Source organism: Canis lupus, chromosome 19 (genome assembly GCF_011100685.1).
Source record: "Canis lupus familiaris isolate Mischka breed German Shepherd chromosome 19, alternate assembly UU_Cfam_GSD_1.0, whole genome shotgun sequence".
NCBI lineage: Eukaryota > Metazoa > Chordata > Mammalia > Carnivora > Canidae > Canis > Canis lupus.
The window spans coordinates 45,715,165-45,741,778 of record NC_049240.1 but is presented as its reverse complement, the minus strand read 5'-3'; the positions used below and the strand labels follow the sequence as shown (position 1 = coordinate 45,741,778).

General features: G+C 34.7%; 1 protein-coding gene across 1 annotated transcript in view; it reads left to right on the top strand.

Annotated features, from left to right (window-relative positions):
* LRP1B (LDL receptor related protein 1B) overlaps positions 1-26,614 on the top strand; it is a 1,959,891-nt gene that overhangs the window by 327,146 nt on the left and 1,606,131 nt on the right. Inside the window, exon 2 of the mRNA XM_038565111.1 lies at positions 8,512-8,634. Within this exon, the coding sequence (XP_038421039.1) occupies positions 8,512-8,634 (123 nt within the window). The remainder of the gene's footprint in view (positions 1-8,511; positions 8,635-26,614) is intronic.

Below are 26,614 nucleotides of genomic sequence, written 5' to 3'. Positions count from 1 at the left end.
AAGGACGCTGATTCAAGCACTTGGTTAATCTCTCTTAATCAGTCTTAGTTTTGAGGATAATAGAGTTCTGGTGGAGTGGTATGCTATTTTGAAATACAACAATATATGTACATATTGTATGAGGTATGTGCATATATGTCTGTTGTTAGAGTAGGTTTCTAAATGATCAGTAATGACTCAGCAGGACAATGGAAGTTGTTAATTAAATATCATGTTATTACTGAAATGTGGATACTCTTGTCAAAGGCTCAGGGAAAAGAAAAGTAAAAAACCAATGAATCACTGAAGTGGTGATTAACAAAAGTTTATTGTACACACACCAAAAAGATAGTTTGCAAACTGAGAGTACTCAAACCAATACATGGAATAAGGCTTAGGGGTATATTGTTATAAAGCAGCTTGTGTAGTGTGGAAGCAGTGACTATTCGTCACAGTGATTGGTTACAATATTAGAATTTTCTTAAATGTAAGAGAATTGGTTAGTGGCTAGCTTATATCCATTTTGGGGAACAATTTAAGTGTCACTTGAATTTTCAGAGGCATAACCAAGAAGTGACGCAGGTCAAGTTAGCCTCGTTTGTCTTGCAAAATAAGCCAAATTAGGCTTTGCTTGGAGGACTAAAACAGCCTGTCTGTTTAGGAAATTTTCAAGGCTCCTCTCTGTGTTTGATTTTAAAATTCTTCACTACTAATTGCCCCTCTAATACAAGCTTGAGCAGATTTTTAAGGGTGGATTTAACAAAGATAAATGATACTATGAATTATAGTCTTATAATATATAATATGGTTTATTTTTACCCAACCAGGCATTTTGCAGAGGAGAACTAATTCCTTGATAAAATGAAGCTGCCAGGTTTGACCATTTTGACCTACCTTTCCTCTCACCAACCTTAATATAATCCCAATATATTTTCCTATTTCCATTAAATATAGACTTAAAATGGTGAGTTACATTTTATCTTACACTTACAATGATGATATTTCTAAAGGAACGATGTTAAAAAAAAAAAAAAGAAAAACCATTATCATTAACATATTTGGCTAAGTTAGCATTGCATAACCAGCTATTGTAAAAGTGTAATTTTCAGTATAATCTTTAAGAGACTCTGGAGGATAACTTTGAATCTCTCTCAAGTTTGATTTTTAGTTTTCATGGATGCTTTAATTTTATATGGTGTAATCTTTAGTATTCAGGTTATTTTATTTTAACCATGGGAGAACTTAGTTTTATTTTTGGCGATTAACTAAATAAAGCTATTTATCTTTCTGATAATAAAATATAAAACACTGGTATTGCTTTGGTTTTTCTCCCTCCCCCCAATAAAAAATAATGCATAATTCTTTTTTGGAAAATTTGATTTTTTTTTTCCATTGAAATCACTCTGCTAGGGCAAAAATATGAAGTCTTAAGACAGAAGCTTCTGCTTCCCAGGAGCTCATCACCAGTGGCTACCATACACAGAGTAAAATACTGTGAAAGCTTTTTGGTAGTTTGGGTGGAGTGTTCCACTTTTAGTATATGTGCTGCCAAGCGATACTGGGTAGAGTGCTATGGAACTGGTGACCAGGAAGAAAACGTTTGTTGAAAAAGTGTTGATTAAAAGAGTTAAAATGTCCTTGGAATTTAGAGAAAGATTAGAATTTTGTTGTATGGGAAAGGGCATTTGAAGCAAAGCAACAAAGCAGTAAAGCATATACAATTATATATTTGGGGAAAGTGAATAGAACAGCATCGAGAACTACAACTGTATGTTGAACCATGAAAGGATAGTAGAGGAAAGCACTGAAGAAGAAATCCTTTAACCATATTATGAAAAGCAATTCATATGGAATTCTGAGGTATTTTTTCTTCATTTACATATGCACATTTTTCTGGAGTACATGAATATAAAGGGGAAAGATGTAAGCTACTTCCTAATACCCAATAACTAACACAACTCATTTAATTTTACATGAGCTTAATTGAAATTTGAAGTTGAATTAGTAATACTTTCTGTAGACCTCTACAAACATTGTGTCCTTCCAGTAATGAAATCATTGCCTCTTATGTGAGAAGAAAGGAAATATAGCTGTATTTCTCTTTTAGCAATTATGAGTGGTGTATTATTAACCATCATATATCTGTTAGCAATGAGATGTATATATACTAAATAAATATTTTTGATGTTAACTGAAATCTGAAAACCTAAGTCCCAGCCTTTCCTGATACTTAGCTTCTGCAGGAGGTTGTAGCAATTCTTTAACTTAGGATCAATATGGCACTCCTCAGGAATTTAGCTGTTGAGTGGATACTACCCTTCTTTTACCTTTAATTTGTAATGATTACCAGACTTCATCATTTATACTTCCTTTCAATGTGTCCATAGTGTCCTGTTATGCTTGTAGTAGGCAGTTATTTTATTTTATTTTATTTTATTTTATTTTATTTTATTTTATTTTTTTGTAAATTAACATTCTCGTTAGTATTTAAATAGCAAGTTGACTTCTAAGGGAAATGAATAACATTATTATAAATTGATCATGGCGAAGTGCTTAAGGTGCTACAGTCTCCATAGCTATTCAATAGACCCCTCTAGATGAATATTAGTTTTAGTATTTGACTTTGATTCTTCCTGTTTTTTGAAAAGATAAAAAGTAGTGGTTCACTGTGACATTAAAATGAGAAAATAAAATGATTATTATGTTTTTTTAAGATTGTATCTGTTTATTCATGAGAGACACACAGAGAGAGGCAGACATAGGCAGAGAGAGAAGCAGGGTCCCCACAAGTAGCCCTATGTGGGACTCGATCCCAGGACCCTGGGATCACAACTTGAACTGAAGGCAGATGCTCAACCACTGAGCCATCCAGAGAAAATAAAAATTAGATAGTCTATAGCAACTCATGTATCTAAAATCTTTCATTTAAGACCATCTATTAAAAAAAAAAAGACTATCTGTATCCAAATTTCAAAAATATTACTATACCTTTTTATTAAAATGGACAATTAGATGTTTTCATATAAATATAGCAAGATTATACTAAGCCAGGGTGAATCCAAACTTAGTAAACTCTATAGGCTATGGTTGTCCTAATCTTTTTCATGTCTTTTGATTGCAAGTGTCTATTATTATAAAGAGATAGACATGGTACTAGCTTTGATCTTCTTCCTTAGGGATATAAGTGAAACTGCCTGCACATTCTCGTAAGCTTCTTGTTTTAATTACAGTGTATAACATTACGTTTCATACAATAGGAAGATATTTTAAATAAGATTAGTTTGACTATCTCAGAAGTGCGGCATGAAGCATTAAATAGGATAAATGGAAAATACATACGCACACAACATATTTAGCTTTTGATTCAAGGAGCTCAATCTAGTGGATATCTTCTAAAATAATCACCTTGAAATACTGAAAATTCATTCATTTGAATCATATAATCAATGCTTTTAAAAACCGACCTTGAAGTGGAATATGTGGTTGAAAAATAAATAGGTGAGTCATAGCAAGCTATTCTTAACTGATGTTTCCTGGAGGGATAATATGAAACTGTCCCCAAAATCACAGCAGTGCAAATTGTCTTTAAAGGTTGGAGCTTGCTTAGCAAGCTGATAACATAGGTTCGTTAAGTAAATCCTCTTAAGTCTATCTTATTCCTAATACATATATACACACACCCATATATAAAATTTTGAATTAGGATGGATTTGCATACACATCTATACATGTGAATATGTATTGAGGGTGGTTTGCATATTTTCCCAAGGGATTTTCTTCTGAGATTTTCCCCCTAGGGATTATTCTGTATCTGTGGTTCAATGTAGGTGTACATTAATACAAAATGAACAAAATACTTAATTGTTAAATTACACTTTTCAGTTTTACCTGGATTTTCATCAGTCTTCGAAAGAAATCTTTTCACAAATTCCTGGTTGATTCCTTTTCCAATTCCCCATAGCAGTTACTCTAAACCTTCACCTCTCTTTCCAGTTCTACCTTTTCCCAAATTTCAAAAAATAACCTTGCTTTTCAGTCCTTTGAAAAAACAAGGTCAGGCAAGAATACCAGCTTCCCTACCAGCTAATGGTTTATCTATTTCATATTTCTATCGTTTCTTCCTGAGGGCAGATACTCCTACTAGTGTTTCAGTCCTCATTCCAGTCCCATGAGTTTTCCTTGGGAAACTGTTCCACTTTCATATCCTTGGGCTGCAGTTCCTCTTCTTTCATTGGCACCTTTTCCTCAGCCCATAAGCTTACTCATCTTTTCAGAACTCACCATACTGGAGTGCTGTCAAAATGACCCCCTTCCTCATTCCAAGTCTTGATATTTCACATGTTTTTAGTAGAGCTCCCTTTCCCTTGCCCTTCTTCTACTGTATCTCTGGCTATACTTTCTGTCCACTCTGTCTCCTGCCTGACCTACTCTTAGATCTTTGCCCTCATCTCCTTTTCCCCACCTCACTTTAATTTCATCTACTTCTATTCTAATGGTTTTTCACTGTCTTCTCACAGTTCCAGGTCTGTTCCATGTTTCTAGCTTTGATTATTCTCCTGAATTTCAGACTTAAATGCATCACTGCCTGATGCATATTTATTCTCAAGCATCTCATACTCATTATATTCCCCCAACAGTTGAAAAGTCATACACTGAGGGTCAAAGATCTGAATTTAAGATTCTGACATTTAATGAGATGGCGAGCAGAATATTTGACTTAAGTTTCCTCATCAAACACTGTCTTAAAACTCCATTTCACCAATGTATTTATCTACCAACCAATTCTTTCTCATATACATAATTGCGATAACATTCTAATTGATCTCCTTGTTTCTGCCTTCACTTCACTGAAATCCTTTATCCTTTAAAATCCTTCACCGAAATCCTTTATCCTTTAAAAGAGTAAGATTGTCTCTTTCCTCAGAACCTTTCAGCAGTTTCCCATTTGACTTTTAGTAAAACTCAAGCCTTTATCTGCTGCCTTAAGCCCTATATTTACTGATTTCTTGACCTCAACTCTTTCTACTTCTTTTTCTCCAGCTATTATGATCTCCTTAGTGTTCCTTTAAATTTGCTGGGTACCCTCCTGCCTCATCGTCTTAGTATATGACCTTTACCACGTGATCTTTTTTTAAAAAAATATTGTATTTGTTTATTCATGAAGACACAGCGAGAGGGACAGAAGCAGAGACACAGGCAGAGGGAGAAGCAGGCTCCATGCAGGGACCCAATGTGGGATTTGATCCCAGGACCCCAGGGTCACGCCCTGGGCTAAAGTAAGGTGCTAAACCCCTGAGCCACCCAGGGATCCCACCACATGATCTTTTATCCAAATAGATGCCACCCTTCCCTTCCATAAGTCTTTATTTCAATTGTTAGATATTCTGTGACATATTCTCTGACTTTGTTTAAAATTATATCTACAGCCTCCAATTCTTAATCTCCATCTCTGTTTTACTTTTCTCCATAGGTTCTTATCTTCTAATATTCTATACATTTAACCCATTTATTTTATTTTTGTTTCTATTTTGCCACTAAAATTTAAGTTTTGTGATGACAAGGATTTATGCATTTTTTAAAAAATGTATCCCCAGTGCCTAGAACATAGTGGAAACTCATTTATGATTGTTGAATAAGTAAATGCATGAACACATTAAGATAGGGATGGTGGAAGTAGGAATGCTTTTGAGGTTAAAAAAACAACAACAGTATAAAACACTAATTATTCCCCCTATTATAAATACCGTTATTAATCCACTGCCCCCATGACCAGGCTCACATGCACATTACTTTTTTTTTTTTTTTTTTTTTTTAATATCCCTATGTTTTATCTTGGTTTGGGGATGCTATACAGTGAATTCCTGGGGCTATTTACTTAGAGATATATTTGAGCCTTTTAGCCATTTGGTCACCAATTCTTAACTCTTATATTGCTTGGAGCAGAGTCTCCATCATAGTCCCCATTACTTTAGTTCAAATATTAGGAGTTTCTCTTTAGACAATTGCAACAACCTCCTGAGAGATGACTTTGCACAATAGTTTATCATAAGTAATCTTTCTTAAGTACTTTTGTATGACTTCAAATTATCCACAAAACATTTCCTACGGTAATCAAGGTCCTTCATTCCTTGACTCTTGAGTTATGTTTTTGAGTTGCTATTTTCCAACACCATAAACAGTTCTTTATGGTCCTCTTTTATTTTTTTTACACTTTCAATAAGTACTTATTGATTGTTTACTGAGTCAGGCATGATACAATGGTACTTAGCAAAGCACCATCTTTTCCCTTATCCTCATAGCAATTTGTTATAGTTTGGGAGGTAAGAAGGAAGAAAACAATCTAGCATCCCAAGATCATAAATCAAATGCAGAGTAGCTATGGGTAGAATGAACATCCATTCTGATTTTTCTGGAATAAATTTGGTTTATGCTTGTTTTGCCAGTAGAATTATTAATAAACTTTCCTTCATCTTTAAAATTCTAGGTCTCCTTGTCTATAAGCAAAACAGTTTGAATTTTATCTACATTAACCACAAAAGTTATGTGACGATCTAAAGCAAAATTTAAGCCCTCCTCCCCTAGCAGTGAAACATACTTATAAGTATCACACAGACTGTTTGTGGGGAAAAAAAAAATCAAGGTTTTATAACCTAAATGTCATTTTGATTTTAGAAATTTTTTGTTTTAAATACATTTTAATAACTAGTTTCTTAGTTATATTGTCACTCTACTCCTTGTCTAGATGCCCTATCTTTATTCTCCACTCATCCAAATCCTACCCATTTTTAAAGTAATGCTTACATACTCAAACTATTCTTTGTTTTTGTCTTCATTTCTCTCTGTGGTTTCTTTCTTTAGCAGTTATTTTATTTATCATTTATTTGGCAACTTGTTGTATAGAAGTACTTTTTTCCTCCTGTATATGTTGGCACAAGCAGTCTGCTGGCTGGATCCTTAAAGACAAAGATGGTAACTTCTACATTTTTGTAGCACCTATTTTAGAGCCAAATATAGAATATGCTCAATCAACTTAATATAAAACAAAAACAAAAAAATCTCAGCTATGATATCATTGGTAATAAGTGTGGTGGCATTGATGATGAATTTAATGGAAAATATAATAAGATAAAATAATAGGAACTTTCAGGTAACATCTATAGTTTGAAAGTGGAAAAAATAGTTATATATCCACAAGCCGTATGTATGTTTGTGAGTATTTGTAATGCATATTACTGAAAATTATGTTGGGGTCAAGAGAGAAGAGCTTGAAGGAGAGAAAGAAAGATAGACTATATTTTATCCCATTCTGTGGAAAGTGCATCGTTAACTCTGAATATTACTGGGGGAGGGAGGGTCAATTAAGTTATGATCTAATGCTTTCATATCACTTAGAATTTTTGATACATATTGAAAAAACTATTTACTGATAGATTTTTATCTTGAATCATTCCTGTATATACATAACAAAAGTATAAGTGATATCAACTGGCTAAGATGTTCCTAACACTTCTTCACATTCAGAGATCATCAATTGTAAAAAAATCATACCTATTTCAGACATTTAAAATATTAAAAAAGTAAATATATTATTGAATGGATTCACAGTGTATAAGTGAGTATATTGCAAAAACAAAACAAACAAGATATATGATGAGTTTACTAGAACTTGAGGAAAGACTACAGATCCTAAATATTCTGAAGCCATAGGAGGACAATAATGTGATTTTTAGATACAACCAATTATAGAAACCTAAGTTAGAGCAAAGCTTTATGAAGTTTGCCATCACTTTTGCTGTCCAGTAGAAGCTGTAATCTGGGAAGTTGTAGAAAAAAAAAAAAAAGAAAAAAGAAAGAAAAAGAAAGAAAGAAAGAAAGAAAGAAAGAAAGAAAGAAAGAAAGAAAGAAAGAAAGAAGGAAAGAAGGAAGGAAGGAAGGAAGGAAGGAAGGAAGGAAGGAAGAAGAAAGAAAGAAAGAAAGAAAGAAAGAAAGAAAGAAAGAAAGAAAGAAAGAAAGAAAATATGTTAATGGGTATCTAATTGATGTAGAGAGACATGAAGCCCCAGTATCAGGATGGGTAGTTAGGAACTGCATTCTCAGAGATGGAGTTTAAGCACAATATTTAATTTTTATTTCTGAATTTTCTTTCTCTTGGAGCAGAGGAGGAAACTAAAATTTCTATACTCGAGAATGTCTGCTTTGGATCAACATCTTCTATAAAACCCACTGGCTGTGATAACCATATGCCTTATCCAATATGACCAAACTTCTAGTCATAAACACAAACAGAATTCTTAACTATTTTCTGAACAGATTGTGTGAGACCACAACATAGTCAATTCTATCAAAATTATGTGCTTGAGCTGGGTGGTTAAAATTAAGATAAATAATTGGTTTAGTTTCGCTACTGAACAAAAAATGTGGATCACACTCATGTACCTTTTATGTATTGCTTTCCCACATTTCATCTTTGTACTGCTCTTGTGTTCATGTTCAGATCATTCATATTTTATTTCGAAACATTTTCATTTTCAGATCAGCAGTTGTGTGATCCTGGTGAATTTCTTTGCCACGATTATGTGACTTGTGTCTCCCAGAGCTGGCTGTGTGATGGGGACCCTGACTGCCCTGATGATTCAGACGAGTCTTTAGATATCTGTGAGTAGAAAGGTTCTCATGCCATTCAGATTTACCTTACATGTGAAACTAAATGTCAGTTGTTTTCACAGATGATGCTGTTCTAGTTGCTTCTTTTCTTTTCTTTCTTTTTTTCCCCAAATATCCTAAGAAACTTGAAACCTTTTGCTTGTGTTTTCTTTAAAATGACTATGTGAATGAGAACATAAAATGCAGTTTTGTAGGTGTGGATTAATTTTTGAACGGAAGAAAATGCAAGGTTAATTATTTCAATATGATTGTGTTACTGCAAGAAAAAAAAATAACTTGAAGAGGAAAAAAAATCCTTTACAACATAACACTAAAAAGGAATAAGACCCTCTCCAATAATTTATTTCACCCATTTTGAGACAGAAGAGCATATAGAAGGAATAGTAAAGTAATCAAGTTGAGCTCCCATATTATTTCTGTTAATGTCTGCAGGCACCATACAAATTACTGAACATGTTTTCTTTTGAAACAGCAAGACAGAAATTACATTTATTCATCCATACAGGGAGGTTCTTTGACTTTATAATATTACATTCAGAAGCCCTTGGCATATGTGGATCCCAACTGTAAGAGTACCACTGCATCTAACTCGGAGTCCGTTAAGGGTTTTGCATACATGAAAAATGCCACTAAAGCAAAACTATAAATAATAGGGCCACAGCTAAATCTGTTACACTTTTTTTTTAAATTTCCACTGTCATATGGAGTATGAACAATCTCCTAAATTTTGGTATTGGTATTTCTAGCACTTCAGGTTTAGTCTGTGCACCCCCAGCAACCAAGTGTGCCAGTTTATCAGTATTCTCAAAGTAATCACATAGTGCTGTTGGGTCGAAGTGGGGAAAAAAAAAATCCATCATCCCTCATGCTTGATATTGTGAGAAATAACAATTACTGATTCTATTTTCCATTTCTATTTACTTGTTTACAAGTCTTGCAGGCAGGGCCAATATAAGTTTTGATGAAAATCTTGCCATTAGAAAGCAGCAGCAATGATTATTCATTTTCTTTATGTTTGCTAGCATTTTTTTTTAAGTTTCACAGCATATGGGTTTTTGAATATTTGCATTAATTGCTCCTTCCTTTGAACAGATCACTTCTTCTATAGAAATAGGTTGTAGTTGCTTACCACATTTGTAATTTTCACCAGTTTGATTCAGAAAACCTTTGCTATGCTAGTCTATGCTAGACTCCCTATAGCATAGAAAAGTTTCTCAGCGTGATAAAAGAAAAAAAAATAGGTTAATGGGGAAAAAACTCCAATGGATAAATAAAATGTAGTAAATCCATACAAAAGAATATCATTGGCAATAAAAAAGAATGACATACTTGTACAAGCTACATGGATAAACCTTGAAGACATTTTGCTACGGAAAAGAAGCAAGTCACAAAAGTCCATGTATTCTATGAATTAATTCATATGAAAGATTTCAAATAGGCAAATCTACAGAAGTAGAGTGGTTCTTAGGGCCAGGTGGGGTTGGAGGAAATGAGGATTGACTGCTAATGAGTATGGCATCTCTTTTGAAGGTGAAAATGTTCTAAAATTAGATTGCAATGATGGTTGCACGACATTGTTAATACATTTAAAAACATTGGCTCATACATAATAAAATGGGTGAAGTGTATGGTATGTGAATTATATAATAATAAAGTTTTTAAACATGAAAAAGATGGAGAAACATCTCAGTAGTATGGCCATGTGTACAGATGGCATAGTAATGAGAAAAGACAACAATAATAAATACACTGGGCATGAAATATAGAAGTAGTGGGACTCTCCCCTATTTAAGTACCATCTAGGAGTTTTCTCCTTGTTAGTTGTAAGGGAGGGTTGCCATGGCACAATCAGAATAAAAAGTTACATTTTTGAGTTTTGGGACTAGAATCTTGTGTTTCTGCTCTGATCCTTCCACAAAATTGCTAATGGGAAAAATGACAGAGACATGAGAGACCTTTGTGGAGTACATGGGCAGGAAGGCCATGTTAAAGGGAAAAATTCTATGGAACTATATACTTGGAACCAAGCAAAAACAATTGAGAAGACATGGCTAGAGAGCCAGGACTTTCCTTTATTCTGGTGGAGAGTAGAAAATAATGATGTTACTTTTGTGCCGAAGAGGGAGTTCAGTAGGAGACTCAGCCTGGAGAGGCTTGTAATAAAGAGGAGTAGCAAGGACCTGTGTCATCACAACTCAAGCCCAGAGAGGAAAGAGACCTTGCAGTGAATGCTAAAGTGGATGGATGACAAGTATCTCCCTCCCCCACTCATGCCCATTCACACCTTTCAAAAGGGCGGACACCCATCAGGACCACACCAATGGACTAGACCTGTGTGTGCCAGCCAGCATCCACCCTGACTGGGCATTTCCAGTGAATAGTTGGAGTATTCACCACAGCGTTGTTAAGTATTTGAATGTCCACCCTGCCTGGGAAGTAGATAGTACCTTGGGTTTGAGAAAAGGTAGATCCTTCATTCACAGAGATTAGGGGCTTTAGCAGCCTGAGACCTTAAATTAGAAATTGCATATGGGTCCATTAAAGATACAGATAGATTTTTCTGCTTTCTTAAAATATTTTTAAAATGAAAATTCATACCTGCTCAAGATATTTTTTGGCAGTTTTTAAGTAGTTATTTTCCTCTCCAATAAAATTTGATGAATTCTATTTAAAAATATTTCTTCATTTTGGCAGTTCTTACTCTATCTTTTAACAACAAAATTGCTGAATATCCTTAAAGGAAATGTTAAAACTATTCTTATATCAGTGTCGTTACATAACAGAACAGAGAGATGACTATTTCTCTACCTGAGTGCTTGATCTGTGCTACGTATTTGGATCTATTTAAATTAGCCTGCTCGAAATAAATGGTTTCAGTCGGTACCCATTGAAATATGGACAAGCATAGAAAAAAGCTTTATGAAAAATATCAGAGTTTTTCAAATTTAAATTTCTCAATCCAGATGTTCACAATTACCATTTTCTCTAATCATAGTACTTTGTAATATGTTGTTTTATGATATTCATATGCAGTCATCACTGATCTACATAAAATAATTGCATAATTTTATAATTATATAGATGTATACATTCAATGTGAAGATAAATACTAGAAATCGAAAACCTTGGAGACTGATTCTTAGGAAGGATAATTTTGTGCTCAGTGTATGAACGAGAGTGTGTTATCATCTTTGATTTGAAGACAAAGTGTGTTGTATCTACAAAATATTAGATGAAAACAGCTGATGCAATACATTTATTTTTCCTAAATCCTCTTAACCTTTAAAATAAGAAGAGCAATATATCATCAAATTTATTATGATGTGGGAAAGCTCTGCAATGACAACATTCTAATAGGAGGAAAAAAATGAGTATTTTTGAGGGAAAAAAAGCTTTACTTGTGAAATGTCAATGATTGAAATGCTTTCGAAGATAAACACGCATGCAGAAAAACAAGAAATTTTGAACTTAAATGAAATTTATGTATTTGGGAATTTGATAGGTTAATATGCACATATATTCCTCTTCTGCTTAGGCCCAGACTCTAGTAAAAAAAAAAAAAAAAAGCCATAAACAAAATGAAACAAAACCCAAAACCCCCAAACTTTTGTGGGAGGTTGGTTTACTACTAAGATGACTGCATGTTGGAATGAATTTTTTCAAATATGCAATTGGAGAAATTTATTAATTTATATTCTTACATTGGATGTGAGAAATGATTCTTTAGCCTTCTATTAAAAATAAAACCCCTTATTTCTCCATATTATTTAAAGTAATTTTTCAAGCATCTAAATGGCTAATCATCTTTAGGTTCTACAAGGCGATGAGAATAGAAAATCAGGAAAATCACCATCTTCCTACTCAGAGCTTTCAGTCTAGTTGTTAGCCTAGCATCGTTGTGTGTGACAAGAATTAAAGTGAATGGCGATAATGTTTATTTGTGGAATGAAAGCTTCGCACCACCTGTGGCAGAGAAGTCTTCTTGAAAGGCACTTTTATTCTGAAGTATTCAAAATTTAATTCCTTCTAGGATTTTCTGTTCAGTGCTTAATGATACTTCCTTTCTAACAATCTGCTTCAGCTGACGTATGATGTTTTCTGCCAATCTGATGTTAATATACTTAAAACTGGATTTTTTTCTTTTTAAGTCAGGAAGGTATTAGTTCTGCTGTTTCTTTTCCTTCCCTAATGCCCTACACTGCACCCTTTTAGAAGATCATTTAGGGTGCCATTGGATTACATATCATACTTTGGATATAATGACTCACTGGCTAACAAAGGAGAGTAAAAATGGCCTGAAAGGAGGGTATGATTTGCAATAGGATCGTTGTGATAATTGGTACATTGACTCTCCTCTCTCCTGTCCTTCTGAGAGGTCAGCTAACATTTTCCATGAAGCACCAGATAGTAAATATTTCAGGTTTTGGATCCCATATGATTTCCATTGTGTATTCTTATTTTGTGTTTATTTGTAAAACCCTTTAAAATGGGAAACCAAAAAAACAAAAAACAAAAAACAAAAACTTTCTCAGCTTACTGTCTATACAAAACAGGCCACAGGTGGGATTTGGCCAGTGGGCTGTAGTTTGCCAACCTGTGTTGTGGTGTCGGCACTGAACTGTCCAGTATGGAGTTGGGTCTGTGCCCAGGTACTGCTGCCACAGGAAGCAGCATAGCCCCTCACAGTAGAAATATATGGCACAGAGCTGTGTGTGTATCCACTACCATATGGGGCCAAACTCAGGCAATAGGGTGGCATCTATAAAAACGTGGGCCTTTCTTCTATTTTTGCATATCACCTTATTGGTTAGGATTGCATTGGACACAGCAGAAACAGTGACTTACCAGGTAGGGATTTGTTGTTCTCATTAAAAAAAAAAAAAAAAAATGCTTCTTTGCCCATTCTTAGCATGGAGCTGTCAGTCTTATAGTCAGAGCATGACGACTTCACCCCTACAAGTAGATAAGTTCATTTCAGGCAGAAAGAAGGGAAGGGGAAAATGGAAAAGGCAAGTACCAGTCTCTCTGTTTGACAAAATATCAAGCTCAGTGGATTTCTGCTTAAATATCCTTGGCCAGAACTGAACATATGAGGTGTGATGCGATGAGTATTTTTGCCAGGGCCCATTGCTTTCCAAAATAGAATTAGTGGATCTGCTATTAAAGAACAAGGGGGAGAATAGCTATTGGGTAGGCAGAGATACTAAGCAGCATGTGCCACAATGTCCTTTCACTCCCCTTCCTTCTTTCCACCTACTGCATGGGAGGAGGCAGGCACAGTGTGCCATCAGAGCTTCTGAATCGCACCTGCTTGGCTCCAAACCCAGTTCCTCTGTGAATATTTTCACCCTTAGGCAATTGACTTAACCTTTCCAAGCATCCATTTCCTCATCTGTACAAAAGACATCTGTACCCACCTCACAGTAAAATGTTTATAAGATAGTATCTGTTGTGGGGACTCTGGATGGCTCAGTTGGTTAAGCGTCAGACCCTTAATTTCAGCTGAGGTTATGATTTCAGTCATGAGATTGAGCCCTTGTTGGGCTCTAGACTTGCCTAAGATTCTCTGTCTTTCCCTCTCCGTCTGCCCCTCCCCTGTTTGTGCCCTTCCTCTCTCTATATAAAAGAAAAAAAAAAAAAAGGAAAAAAATGTGTGTGGTGCATAGTAAAGACTTTCTCCACCACACACCTTAACCTGAGAATCTTTTTTTTTTTTTGATAGAACGTCCTAACAGCCCTCTCTCTCATTCTTACTGAAAATTGGCTTTATTCTCTAAGGATGTCGCTAGGAATAGGATTAATCTACCACATACAGTCATTTGATTTAAGTTGTTAACAGTTTTTAATAATTAGGTATGTTATATTCAAACATTAGGACAAATATGGTATCAAGACTATTTTGGGACAGGTGGCTTTTTTCTAGGAACTCTTCCAAAAACATCATGTTAACCAATTGACTAAAGTTAAAATACATGGCTTCAAAACATTAGTGAATAATCATATTTAACCAACGCCGCAGTCCTGAAATTAGAAGTGATCTCATTTGAAGAAATGAAAAAACTGAGTTTAGTGTCCTCTGTCCTCCTATACATTGGCTGTTATTGGTGAAGACAGTTTACATTTCTTTGAACTTGCTTTCCTTTTTTTGTGAAATGCTGAGGTAAAGAAGGATGGAACTCCTCAGAGGACCTCTTAGGCCACCTAATTTAAAAATATGATGTCATCTGAAAACCACAAAACGCTATCCCAAAAGGGTTATATCACACTGACATGGGGAGTGATCACTTCTAATTGAATAATGCAGTAAAAATAACAAGTCTCCTGGGTAATAGGAATAGAAGCATTAATGAAAAATGAAAATAACTGAGTTATTAGAGTGGATTGTTCCCCTGCATGAGTTGACCTCTTCTTCTATTGTGTTTCTAGTGTGTGGGATTTCAAACTTTATTTAGATAGAAAGATATTAATGAACTTCTTATATTTATACAGTGATCTTTCCCCTAGGAAAGGGTAGAAATCCTTTTATAATTTTTTTTCTAAATTTTCTTTCTTTGACAGAGGTCAGAGAAAGAAAATGAAATTCAAGTGGGAGGTTATTAGCAAACAGATCCTGCCCTTTAAAAATATATAGTAGAATAGAGCAGTGAAACTAGACTACAGGACAATGAAATGAATGGGAGTATGGCGCTTGTTTCTAAGTAATAGTGATTTAGAGGTCACTTTGCAATGAGCTAATATATGAGAGCCACACAGCTAAGCTTTTCTTCAGGTAGAGAAGTTCAAATGATCTTACAGATTAAAGGGAAAGCATATGAGGCCCATGAGGACAGTTTATGTCTCTTTCAATTCTTTTTGTTTTGCTCTTCATTTTATTCTGAGACTCCTCTCTTTAGCAATGGAGAGGCCAAAACATTGACCTTTCTTTAATAATTAAAAGACTCCTAGTTAAGCATTGATATGGAAGGGTGACAGAAAGGTGGGGAAAAGTGTAATTATGAATTGAAAGAATCTGTCTAATGTTGGTTCCTTTTCCTAGCACAGTGGGGATGGGTGGAGGGTGACATTTCTCTTCATTCTGCCCCACAATGTACTAATGGGTCTCTGAAAGTCTGCCTCTGCAATTTTAAGAAAGCTTGATTGGAGGCATAGGTGATAAAACCGAGTACTTACAGTTCACACAGGCAGAGCAAGAGCAGCATTTTTTAAAAAAAGCCTCACTTTTTGACTCAAGGAGTCACTGCTTGTTGGTTTTCTGATCTAAGATCACAGGTCACAGGATAAAAGGGACTCATGTCCCTCAGCCTGGATTGGAAACTATAGGGAATGCAAACTTTGAAATGTTGTAAAATAAAGGGGGTAAAGCAAAATAGATAAATTCCACAGACAACTCTGATAAAATCTCTTTGGCTTAAGGGATGATGTACTGTAAACAAATGCTCTTGCAAGGCTCTATAGGGACAGAGCTGAAGGCTGAACAAGGAGTCTTCTTAGAAACTATTCAATCCATCATTTATCTGCAACTAATCTAGCATTTGGGGTTGGAGATGAAGGCTTTCTAACTTTCATGGGTGAGCAAATTTCTTCCCGGAGGACGTTTTATTCTTTATAGTCAGTATATAAAATTTACATTTGACTTTCACTCAGAAGTGCTTCTAAAATGACATATTTTGTTAAATGAAGCACTCAAGGATGTTGTGTTCTAAGAAATTATTTTAATGGCGATGCCTTTCTTTTTCTGTCCCTTCTCCCACATCTTCCATCATGGAAGCAAGATATGAAACCCAACTGTAATAGGCTTAGGGGATTTTCAGTAGGACAGAGAGTATCATCATTCTACTAATTGCTATATTGGCCCTGTTTAGATTCAGGCAGGATGACTAACTTTGCATTGATTTTTTTTTTTAATTTTTTTTTTTTTATTTAGGATAGTCACAGAGAGAGAGAGAGAGAGAGAGGCAGAGACATAGGCAGAGGGAGAAGCAGGCTCCATGCACCGAGAGCCCGATGTGGGATTCGATCCCGGGTCTGCCAGGATCGCGCCCTGGGCCAAAGGCAGGCGCTAAACCGCTGCGCCACCCAGGGATCCCTGATTTTTTTTTTAAATAAAATCATTTGTAACAATAGGATTTTCAGGATGGGAGAAATTGCTCACAAAGGAGTAAAGTTCATGGAAGATGGGTAGACTAAATAAGGCTTAGGTGAGAGTATACCGATTTAGTTAATGTGGCCAGCAACATGCGCTCAGGTTGCAGGCAGGGTTTGTTGTTTGTTTGTTTACTGGAAAAAAAAAATGCTTTGGAAGGGAAGAGTTTGCCCTATTATTCACTGGTCAACCTTGAAGGATCAGATACAAGAGGGGAGGATCCTTCAAATGGCACAAATCTTTCTTGGGACTCAACAGCAAGAAAGAAAACAAATACTTCCCAAAAACCCTGGTTGAGTTTCCAGGAGAAAAGTAATCCCTAATATAAATTACTTGTCTTAGGATTCAGCATACAGTCATAAGACAAGCTATCTCATCTTTAATAAATAGGAAGTGTAGAAATAAGTTGTATAGTGTATTGGTGATTTTTAAAGGATATGTACATTAGAATCACTTAACATCTTTTGGCTACAACTTTTTTTTTTTTAAGATTTTATTTATTTATTCATGAGAGACAGAGAGAGAGAAAGACAGAGAGACAGAGACACAGGCAGAGGGAGAAGCAGGCTCCATGCAGGGAACCCGACATGGGACTCGATCCAGGGTCTCTAGGATCTGGCCCTTGGGCTGAAGGTGGCGCTAAACTGCTGAGCCACCTGGGCTGCCCCCTTTCTTTTGTTTTGTTTTGTTTTAGAAAGATAATGTAGGTTTAGTGGCCATAAAGAAATAAAAAAGAAAAGAAAGAAATCTGAGTCAAGGCACAGACATATTGCCTAGTCAAGAATATAATGGGTAACAAAGCTAGAAAAAGAATCCAAAAATTCTATTTCCAGCTTCCTACTATAGTGTCTCTTGTGAGTTGAATTGTGTACCCTCAAAACTCATATACTGAAGCCCCAAACTTTTATGTTGAACTCATATGTTAAAGCCCAGTACCTGAGAACTTGGTATGCACTTGGAAATAGGACCTTAAAAGAGGTAATCAACTTAAAATGAGCCATTAGTGTGGGTCTGAGCTTAGTGGTAGTCTTATAAGAAAAGGATATTTGGATACACTAAGGAACAGGAGGGGTGAACATGCACAGATGGAAGACCATGCGGAGAAGCAGAAGGACAGTGGGTATCTGCAACCCAAAGAAAGCTTCCCAGGAAACAGTCCTGACATCTTGATCTTAGGCTTCTGGCCTCCAGAACAGTGGAGAAATAAATTTCTGTTGTTTAAGCCACCTAATCTATGGTGTTTTATTAAGGAAGCTCTAGCAGACTGTTACTGCAGCCTATTAAACATCTAGTAAAATTCTATCTATTTTTATACCAATGTAGCAATTTAAAAATGCCTTGTCTTCTTTAAAGAAATATATTAGAGTACTAAATTTCCAGACATTCTAAGCTTGTTTAAAGAGGTATGAAGTGAAATCCAATTCCTACAGTAGTGGTTATAAGAACGTAAGAACACCTAATTGAATTCTATAATGCTACTCTTAGGCATATGAAAAAAAAATTTGAAAAAAGACAACATATGATTACTACAGATTTTTTCAAATATTTATAAATGATGAGTTGCTTCAACATTTGACAGTAAAAATAAATGCTTCTTTCTCCATATAGACCTTTGGGGAATTTTTTACATTTACTTCCAAATTTGGACATATTAATTCAGTTTTTTAAAAAAGATTTATTTGCTTACTTGAGAGAGAGAGCACATGTGCATGTGCACGTGGGGAGGGGGCAGAGGGAAAAGGAGAGAGAGAATCCCAAGCAGACTTCCCTCGAGCAAGGAGCCAGCCGTATGTGGGGCTCTGTTTTCTGCCCAATGACACTATGACCTGAGCCAAAATCCCAAGTGGGACACTTAACCAACTGAGCCACCCAGGTGCCCCTAGACAATTCAGTTTTTTTAAATGAATGGCATGCTATGTGTTTTCACTTAAATAGTGAAGAAAATTTTGTCATTGAACTAGATTTCTTATAATAGAGAGTGGTTTTTTTTTTTTTCCTTTTTTTTTTTTTTTTTTTTTTTTTGAGAGTGATTTTCTTTAAGAAAACTAAAACTGTCCAATTAATCAGTAGGTATTTATTGAGGAACTACTGTGTTCAAGGTACTTACCAGGAATGGTCCTTCAAACATTTATGCCCCACCCTTCCATGTACCATGGTTTTAATCTATGCTAATATAGTCCTCTATCCTGGTTAAATGCTACTATGTATATGTTGATATAGATGATGTTGATGATAAATATGATGATGATGATGATTACTGACACAAAATGGATGATCAGTATAAGTCACATTCTGTGCCATGAGCCATATATGAATTACCTCTTTTGATTCTAACAACAACCCTGAACAGGACGTCAGATACAGTTGACAGGGGGTACCAGGTGACATAAATACCACAATCAACGTGGGTGTACATATTTTCTCACAAATGGAAGTAAGTTATGTTGAAAGGGGCAACATTTTCTAATTTATAGGAAGGCACTTTATGAGCTAAGGTGGCCCTGCCTATGCTACTAACTCAGGTCTTTTTTTTTATAGATAACAAAAATAAATCATGAGGGAAGTTATTTGCTGGAGACCTTAAAGCAATAAAATGACAGAACTACAATTGAACACTATACCCTGCTATACAGCCTTCTAGATAGGAAAATGAAGCTCAGAGAAGTTAAATAGATTCCTCTAAGATTCTTAGTGGAGGCAGGATTTTCATGCAAGCTCATCTCACATTAAAGTCAGCATGCTCTCCATTATACCACTCTACCTCCTGCACACACTCTGATTGTTTGGCTATTCAATTTACACACAAATTTTAATTGAATGACTACTATGTGACAGATTCCGTATCAGATGTTGAGAATAAGATCAATACACTAAACATGAAAGATAGGTATACTAATAACTGGAGGGAAGATTTTGATTATTTTTCCAACTAAAAAGTTTTTGTTTATAAATGTCTATATGTTACTGTGTTAATCGCTATAAAAGGTTAATCATTATAAAAAGTTAATCATAAGGAGGTATAAAACTCGCTAACATTTATATATGCATGTATATGAATTTTATGTGTGTTCATATGAGCAGATTGAATCTAGAAAAGTAATTAGTATTCCCTTAAACTTTTTTTGCTCATACATGCAAACCACGCACACACACACACACCACTCTTTTGAAAACACATGTTGAGCATAACTATATAGATTATGAGGAGATTCTTATCAGTTTTCTATTGCTGTGGAACAAACTACCATGAGTTGTGCCTGTTAAAACAGCACGCATTTTTTATTTTACAGTTCTGTAGGTCAGAAGTCTAGGCAGGATCAAATGAATTCTCTGCTTAAAGTTTCACAAGATTGAGATCAAGGTGTTCCTCAGGCTGGGCACTTAGCTGAAGGGTCTAAGGAATAATTTACTTCCAGGCACATTTCAGTTGTTGGATGGATGAATGTAGTGTCTTGTAGGATTGGGGCCACTTTTTTTTTTTTTTTTTTTTTTTTTTAAATAGCTGGCAGCCTCCACCACTCTTAACAACTAAAAGCCACCTACATTCCTTGGAAGGTGATCCCCTCCATTTTCAAAGCCAGCAATAGTATGTCAAAATTCCCTCATGCTTTATGCTTCAAATCTCTGACGTCCTTTTAACTACATGATGGAAAGAAATCTGCTGTTAGAGACCTTGTGTCATTCGATTAGGAACACTTGGATAATTTCTCCCTTTGCCTTAGAATATAATGTAGCCAGGAGTGATAAGTCATCATACTCACATATTCATCCATATTCAGAAGAAAAGGGTTATACAAAGGTGAAGGTCATTGGGAATTGGTCTTAGAATTCTGACACAGTATTGTTAGTTTGCTAGTACTGCCATAAAACAAACAAACCACACCGAGTAGTTCAACCAACCGACAGAAATTTATTTTCTCACAGTTCGAGAGGCTAGAAGTCTAAGACCAAGGTATTGTCAGGGTTGGTTAGACTCTGAAGCGTCTTTCCTTGGCTTGTAGTTGGCTGTCTTCTTCTGGTATCTTCACCTGTGTTTGTTTGTGTCCTAATCTCTTCTTTTGGATTAGGGCCCACCCATTTGATCTCATTTTACCTTAATTACTTCTTTTAAGACTGTCTCCAAACAGACACATTCTGAGACACTGGCAGTTAGGACTTCGACATATAAATTTTGAAGGCACACAATTCAGCCCATAACATACAGAATTATTTTGGTTTTCTTTTTTTGAGATCTTAAGACATCATTATTCACTAGCTCATCTAATAAATGTAAATTATTGTCTAAAAAGTTGAATTCTTCCCCTGTTTTTGTGTTGTGAAGAATTTCAAGCTGACAGACCTGTTTACCTATATAGGTAAACACCTGTATACCCTGAATTTATCAGCCATTAATATTCTGTGACATTTGCTTCTTCTTCCTCTCTTCCTGAATTATGTAATTATATATGTAGTATTTACATACATACATATGTGTGTTCATGTATATGTTTTTTTGCAGACAACATGATGTTTTATCCCTAACTTATTCTTTTTTTTTAAGGATTTATTTATTTTAGAGAGGAGGGAGAAGGGCAGGAGAATGAGAGAAATTGTTAAGCAGACTATGCACTGAGCGTGGAGCCTGATGCAGGGCTTGATGCAGAGATTGATTCCATGACCCTGATATCACAAACCGGAGATCATGATCTGAGCAGAGGGTCATATGCTTAACTGCCTGTGCCACCCAGCACTTCACCCTTAGTGATTCTAAGAACAAAGCATATCTTACACAAGCACAATACTATCATCACACCCATGAAATTTAACATTGATATTATATCCAGTCCATAATTAAATTTGTCCAGTGGTACCCAAAATACCTTTGTAGTTATTTTCTTTTCCCAGTCCAGGATTCAAACCACCATAATGCATTGCATATGGTTATTATGGCTCTTTAATCTTTCATCTAGAATATTTCTAAACTTTTCTTTTGTCCATCATAGCATTGATTTTTTTCCATTGAATGTCATATACCGGGATCCCTGGGTGGCGCAGCGGTTTGGCGCCTGCCTTTGGCCCAGGGCACGATCCTGGAGACCCGGGACTGAATCCCACATCGGGCTCCTGGTGCATGGAGCCTGCTCCTCCCTCTGCCTATGTCTCTGCCTCTCTCTCTCTCTCTCTCTCTCTCTCTCTCTCTGTGACTATCATAAAAAAAATAAATAAAAAAAAAAGAATGTCATATACCCTGAATTTTTTTGTTTACTTGATTAGGACTAGACACAAAGTAAATATTTTGCTGAGAATGTCTTATAGCTTATGATACATCTGTCACATTGTGCTAAATCAAGAAGTAAATCAGATAGATGATAGCTTGATGCTGAGTTACCAAAACTGAATTACAACAAAGTGTTTTTCAGAACATAGGTACACCTTTGAACTATACAGCTAAGAAATTAAAGATGGAGGAGTCTTTTATAGTCTTAACTATTCCATTAGGAAGAAAGAGTTAGAAAAAGACTAAAATTAAAACCTTAAAATCATGACATATCCTTATGTTATTTGAACCTGAAACTATAAATCAACTGAAAAGTGAGGTTATCAAGCTTGAACTTTGTATCTCTTGTATCACTTGCCACTTAAAAAGAATCTAATTTTGGTTTTTCACTTTGTTCTATGTGTAGCTAACTATAAATGTAACATAGAATTATTGTAATGTTGTTTAAGTGACAAATAGAGTAAATCCCTCATTATGTTGTTAGGATCCTTAAGGACAGGGCTCTTTTTTTTTTCTTCTGTTTTTATATATTCATACATTGTTCTGCACACAGTGAACAGCAAGTACATATTTTGTCTGAGGTTTGAAAGATGAATATGTAGTAAGGGAGTTTAAGATATGACACAAGGCTCTTGAGAATAGTCTCATCCATTTATAAGAACTCTGTGAATATATGGTATATATAATATATAATATAACTATACATAGGATTATTTACAAAGTCAAATTTTAGTTGGCAGTTTATTGAATAGGTACTGGCTTTATAGAATTCACAAATCACAGAATGATATTATATATATATATATATATATATATATATATATATATATATATATAATACGTTAAGAGATTTATACAATTGCTTTATTAACCTGCTTTCTTCACATAAATAAGGAAAAAGCTCCTTGAGGCAGGGACACAGTCTACCACTTAGATTTTTTTCTTCCCATCTTTCTTTTAGTACTGTCAACAAGTTTTTACATGTTCATCTAATTGGTTCACCAATGGAATGATTGACTATAGCATTTCAAAAGGGAAAGCAGCTCTAAAGAATATATTATCATTTAAAATTTTTAAAAAAATTCCTATGGAGGTTGGTCATCATGTAAGGCACTACTTTTTGGTTAGTGACAGGAAGTGTATGAATCTGTTTTACAATTGCAAATGTAAGAGAAAATGATTCCAAAACAAGGAAATTAACATATAGCCATCTTTATTATGTTTAATTACTGTCAGAATTTGGGCCAAATGGAGTAGTGATGGCTCTACATTCCCACTGGACTCTTTTCATATGTCATCCAAAGTAAATAAGTAAGTAAGTAAATACATAAATAAATAAATCAAACAAAATGAAACAAAATAATATCTGTATGTTCGGGTTGAAACTGAAGAAAGAAAGAAAGAAAAAAGAAAAGAAAAAAGAAAAGAAAAGAAAAGAAAAGAAAAGAAAAGAAAAGAAAAGAAAAGAAAAGAAATATCCACACCAATCCTAGTAATGAAAAAACCTGACTACAACAGCATCCAAATTAAGGCAAAGCAGGCTAGATACCTACTGACAATGCTAAAGCAGGAGGCAGTTTCTAAATTTAACAAGATAATAATGATACTTTATACTAGTGAGAGGCATGTATTTGGAAACCTTTGACCCTGAGGTGAGTAGATTTTCACAGATAGGAATGTGGAATTGCTGCATTCTGATTGGAATCAAATAATTGGGATTACATTACCACTCAGCTATTTTTCTGATAGTCTTTCTTCCGATAGTATTTCTTCAATTGATAGGAATATAAACGTGGGTAAGTTTGTTTCGTTTTAAACTTTCTGGGCTTGACTAATATTTGACAGAATGGGAGAATTTGTTATTCCTTAAAAATAAAACTGATTTAACAAATCAGATATAGGTAAATTCAAAGCTTAAGGAATCACAATGATCTTATCGGCTATCTAGGATATACCCTTAAATGTAGGAGATTGGGTTCTGTTTAAGATTTAACTCAAGGATAAATTGTACCTGAATGACCCACCATGAGCCACAAAACACATGTGATGAGGATTCAGACTGCCAGGTTCTTATTAAGTTTTGCATCAAGAGATATTTTTGCTCTCGACTTCCATTCTTTGATTCTTAATAGTAACATTTAGGTACTGAGTAGGAACTGAAAAATTTTGAACTAATGTAATTTCCAGATGAAAAAACAAAAACAACAACAACAGAAAACCCAAAATCTCTAGTTTAGTGAAGTAAAGCAGCTGGCCTAAGGATACATAGTTAATAAATCTCATGACTGACTGGGACTTAGATCCCCTTGAGGTGCATCTTCTCTTTCTGTCCTTTACAATTTGCATGTGTGCCTCCTACTAGTATAGCTTTAAACCCCTTCTGTATTAATTATATCTCATCGTTTACCAAAACAACAACAACAAAATAAAAAGAACGATCTGAAATAATAACTCCAAATTGCTGAATTGAGAGGTTTATCCTCACACTAACTTTGACAATTGCATCTACACTTCAAAATCTGGTGTGTTTGTGCACAGGTGTCCCTGCACCGTCATGTGTGCACACACACAGTGTGATATTTTTCTGTAAAAGGCAAGTGATCTGTTTATTTGATATAAGTTTGAGTCCTTTTCTCTAAGATAGCATGGGAAATGGAAGAGTATGGTCAGCAGGGGAAAATAAATATGAAAGATAAAATAGTATAAGTATAAATAAATTAATTAAATATAAAATAAATATTAATATAAATTCTTTTTGCTTAACTTCCACTACAACCTTGTAATATAAGGAATGAATATCTGTGCAAAAGCAACCAGGGTTCCATTATCCCTGCCAAGTATTTTTTCAAACTGTTTTTAACTTACATTCAACACTGCAGAAAACTCTGTAGATCAATGAGCTTTTTTTCAAAATAATTTTTAGTAACCTAAAAGCAACCATATCAATCTCATGGAAAGTCTTTAAATATTTAATTACATTGAATCCGAGGTACCATTGTGAGATTTTTGCTCAAAGCAGTATTTTTACAGCTCTACTTATTTCACCAATCAACAAGCGTGTGATAGAAATACTGATGGGCTTTTAAGAAAATATTTCCAGTTTCTGATAAAAATAATACTGCCAAATATAGTTATGTGTACTTTCCCTAAAATAGAATGTTCCTTACATATTAAAAAATGCTAACTTTAAATTTTTGATGTAGCAGTCAGTCCCTGGAGAGTGCCTTAAGTATTATTCTTTTGATTGGTCATAGGACTTAATTTTGCTAGTACTCTGGTACAATAAGATACAAATTATATCCTTTCTTAAAATATAGTTGGAGCTCCAGGAAAAGTATGTCAAAGACTCTGTTATACCCTTCTTAAAAAAATATAGGATATTTCTTAAACATCTTATTACTCACATACCCTAAATATATGATGTATTCTACATTATAAATCTCTAGCAGTTAACAAACTAATTAATCTGCAATTATAAAGAAGTAATATGCTGATTTAAAAAATAAGTTTGTTCATTCAGATAAATTTACACTTGAAAAGCTGATTAGAGTAGATTTTGGCAACGATTGCAGCCTTCCAGTCTGAACAGATTTTAATCAGGTTTGACAGCAAAAGAGCTTCACCTGGTGTTTCATTTAATTTGAGATTTGTAATCAGATGATTTATAGGAGTTTAGGTTTTACGAAACATAAAGCATTTGTCTTGATATGATAGTAAACCTCTCCCATTGTCAATTGGAATCAGTAATCTCCCATTTTCCTTACTTCAAGAGATTCAGAGATGCAAAGGGAACATATTTCCATTAGCAACTCTGACTTAGCCCATGAACTTTCATGGAATTTTACATTAGTCAGGTCAAAACACATTCATGGGTGCCACACCAACTTTCAAGATATGGAGAGACAGTTACTTTCTTTCAGTCTAAAATATCTGTTCCAAGAATGGGAGTAAAAGATAATGAGTAGGTGATCTAAAAATTAGATCTAAAAATTAGATCTAAAAATTAGCTCCCTAAAGAGCTCTACAGAAATTTTTCAGCAAATGACTTTTGTATTGTTTGCAAATATCCAGTGTGTCATCATTGGCATGTTATTATTTTTCATATCTTACTTTTCTCAACTCTTTCATTTTCTCTGTCTTTTTATTTTTATTCATACCATTTTCATCTTGGCTATTCATTCTGATGGTCCTTGTGCTACACATGATTCCAGACTTAATGTTTCGTTTTTAGTTAGTATGCTACTGAAGTGTTAAATCTTTTTTCTCTATTGCCTTCTTTCTCTCCCCTCCCTGCCCTGTTTCTTCTTTTTCTTACTTTTATTTCTTGATTTGATACTATTTATCACATGCTTAATTGCAATGCATTTTTAAAAATTATTTTTCATTTATTATATGTCTTAACTTTTACCTCCCTCAACAATTTCTATTGCATATAACAAAGAAACCATGGCTACTTAGTCAACTACTAGTTCAGTTTCAGTAATATTCCAAGTTAATTAGAATCAGCAGGAATAAAAATCCCTCTCTATCTCTGAACAGATGTCGATAGATGATAGATAGATAGATAGATA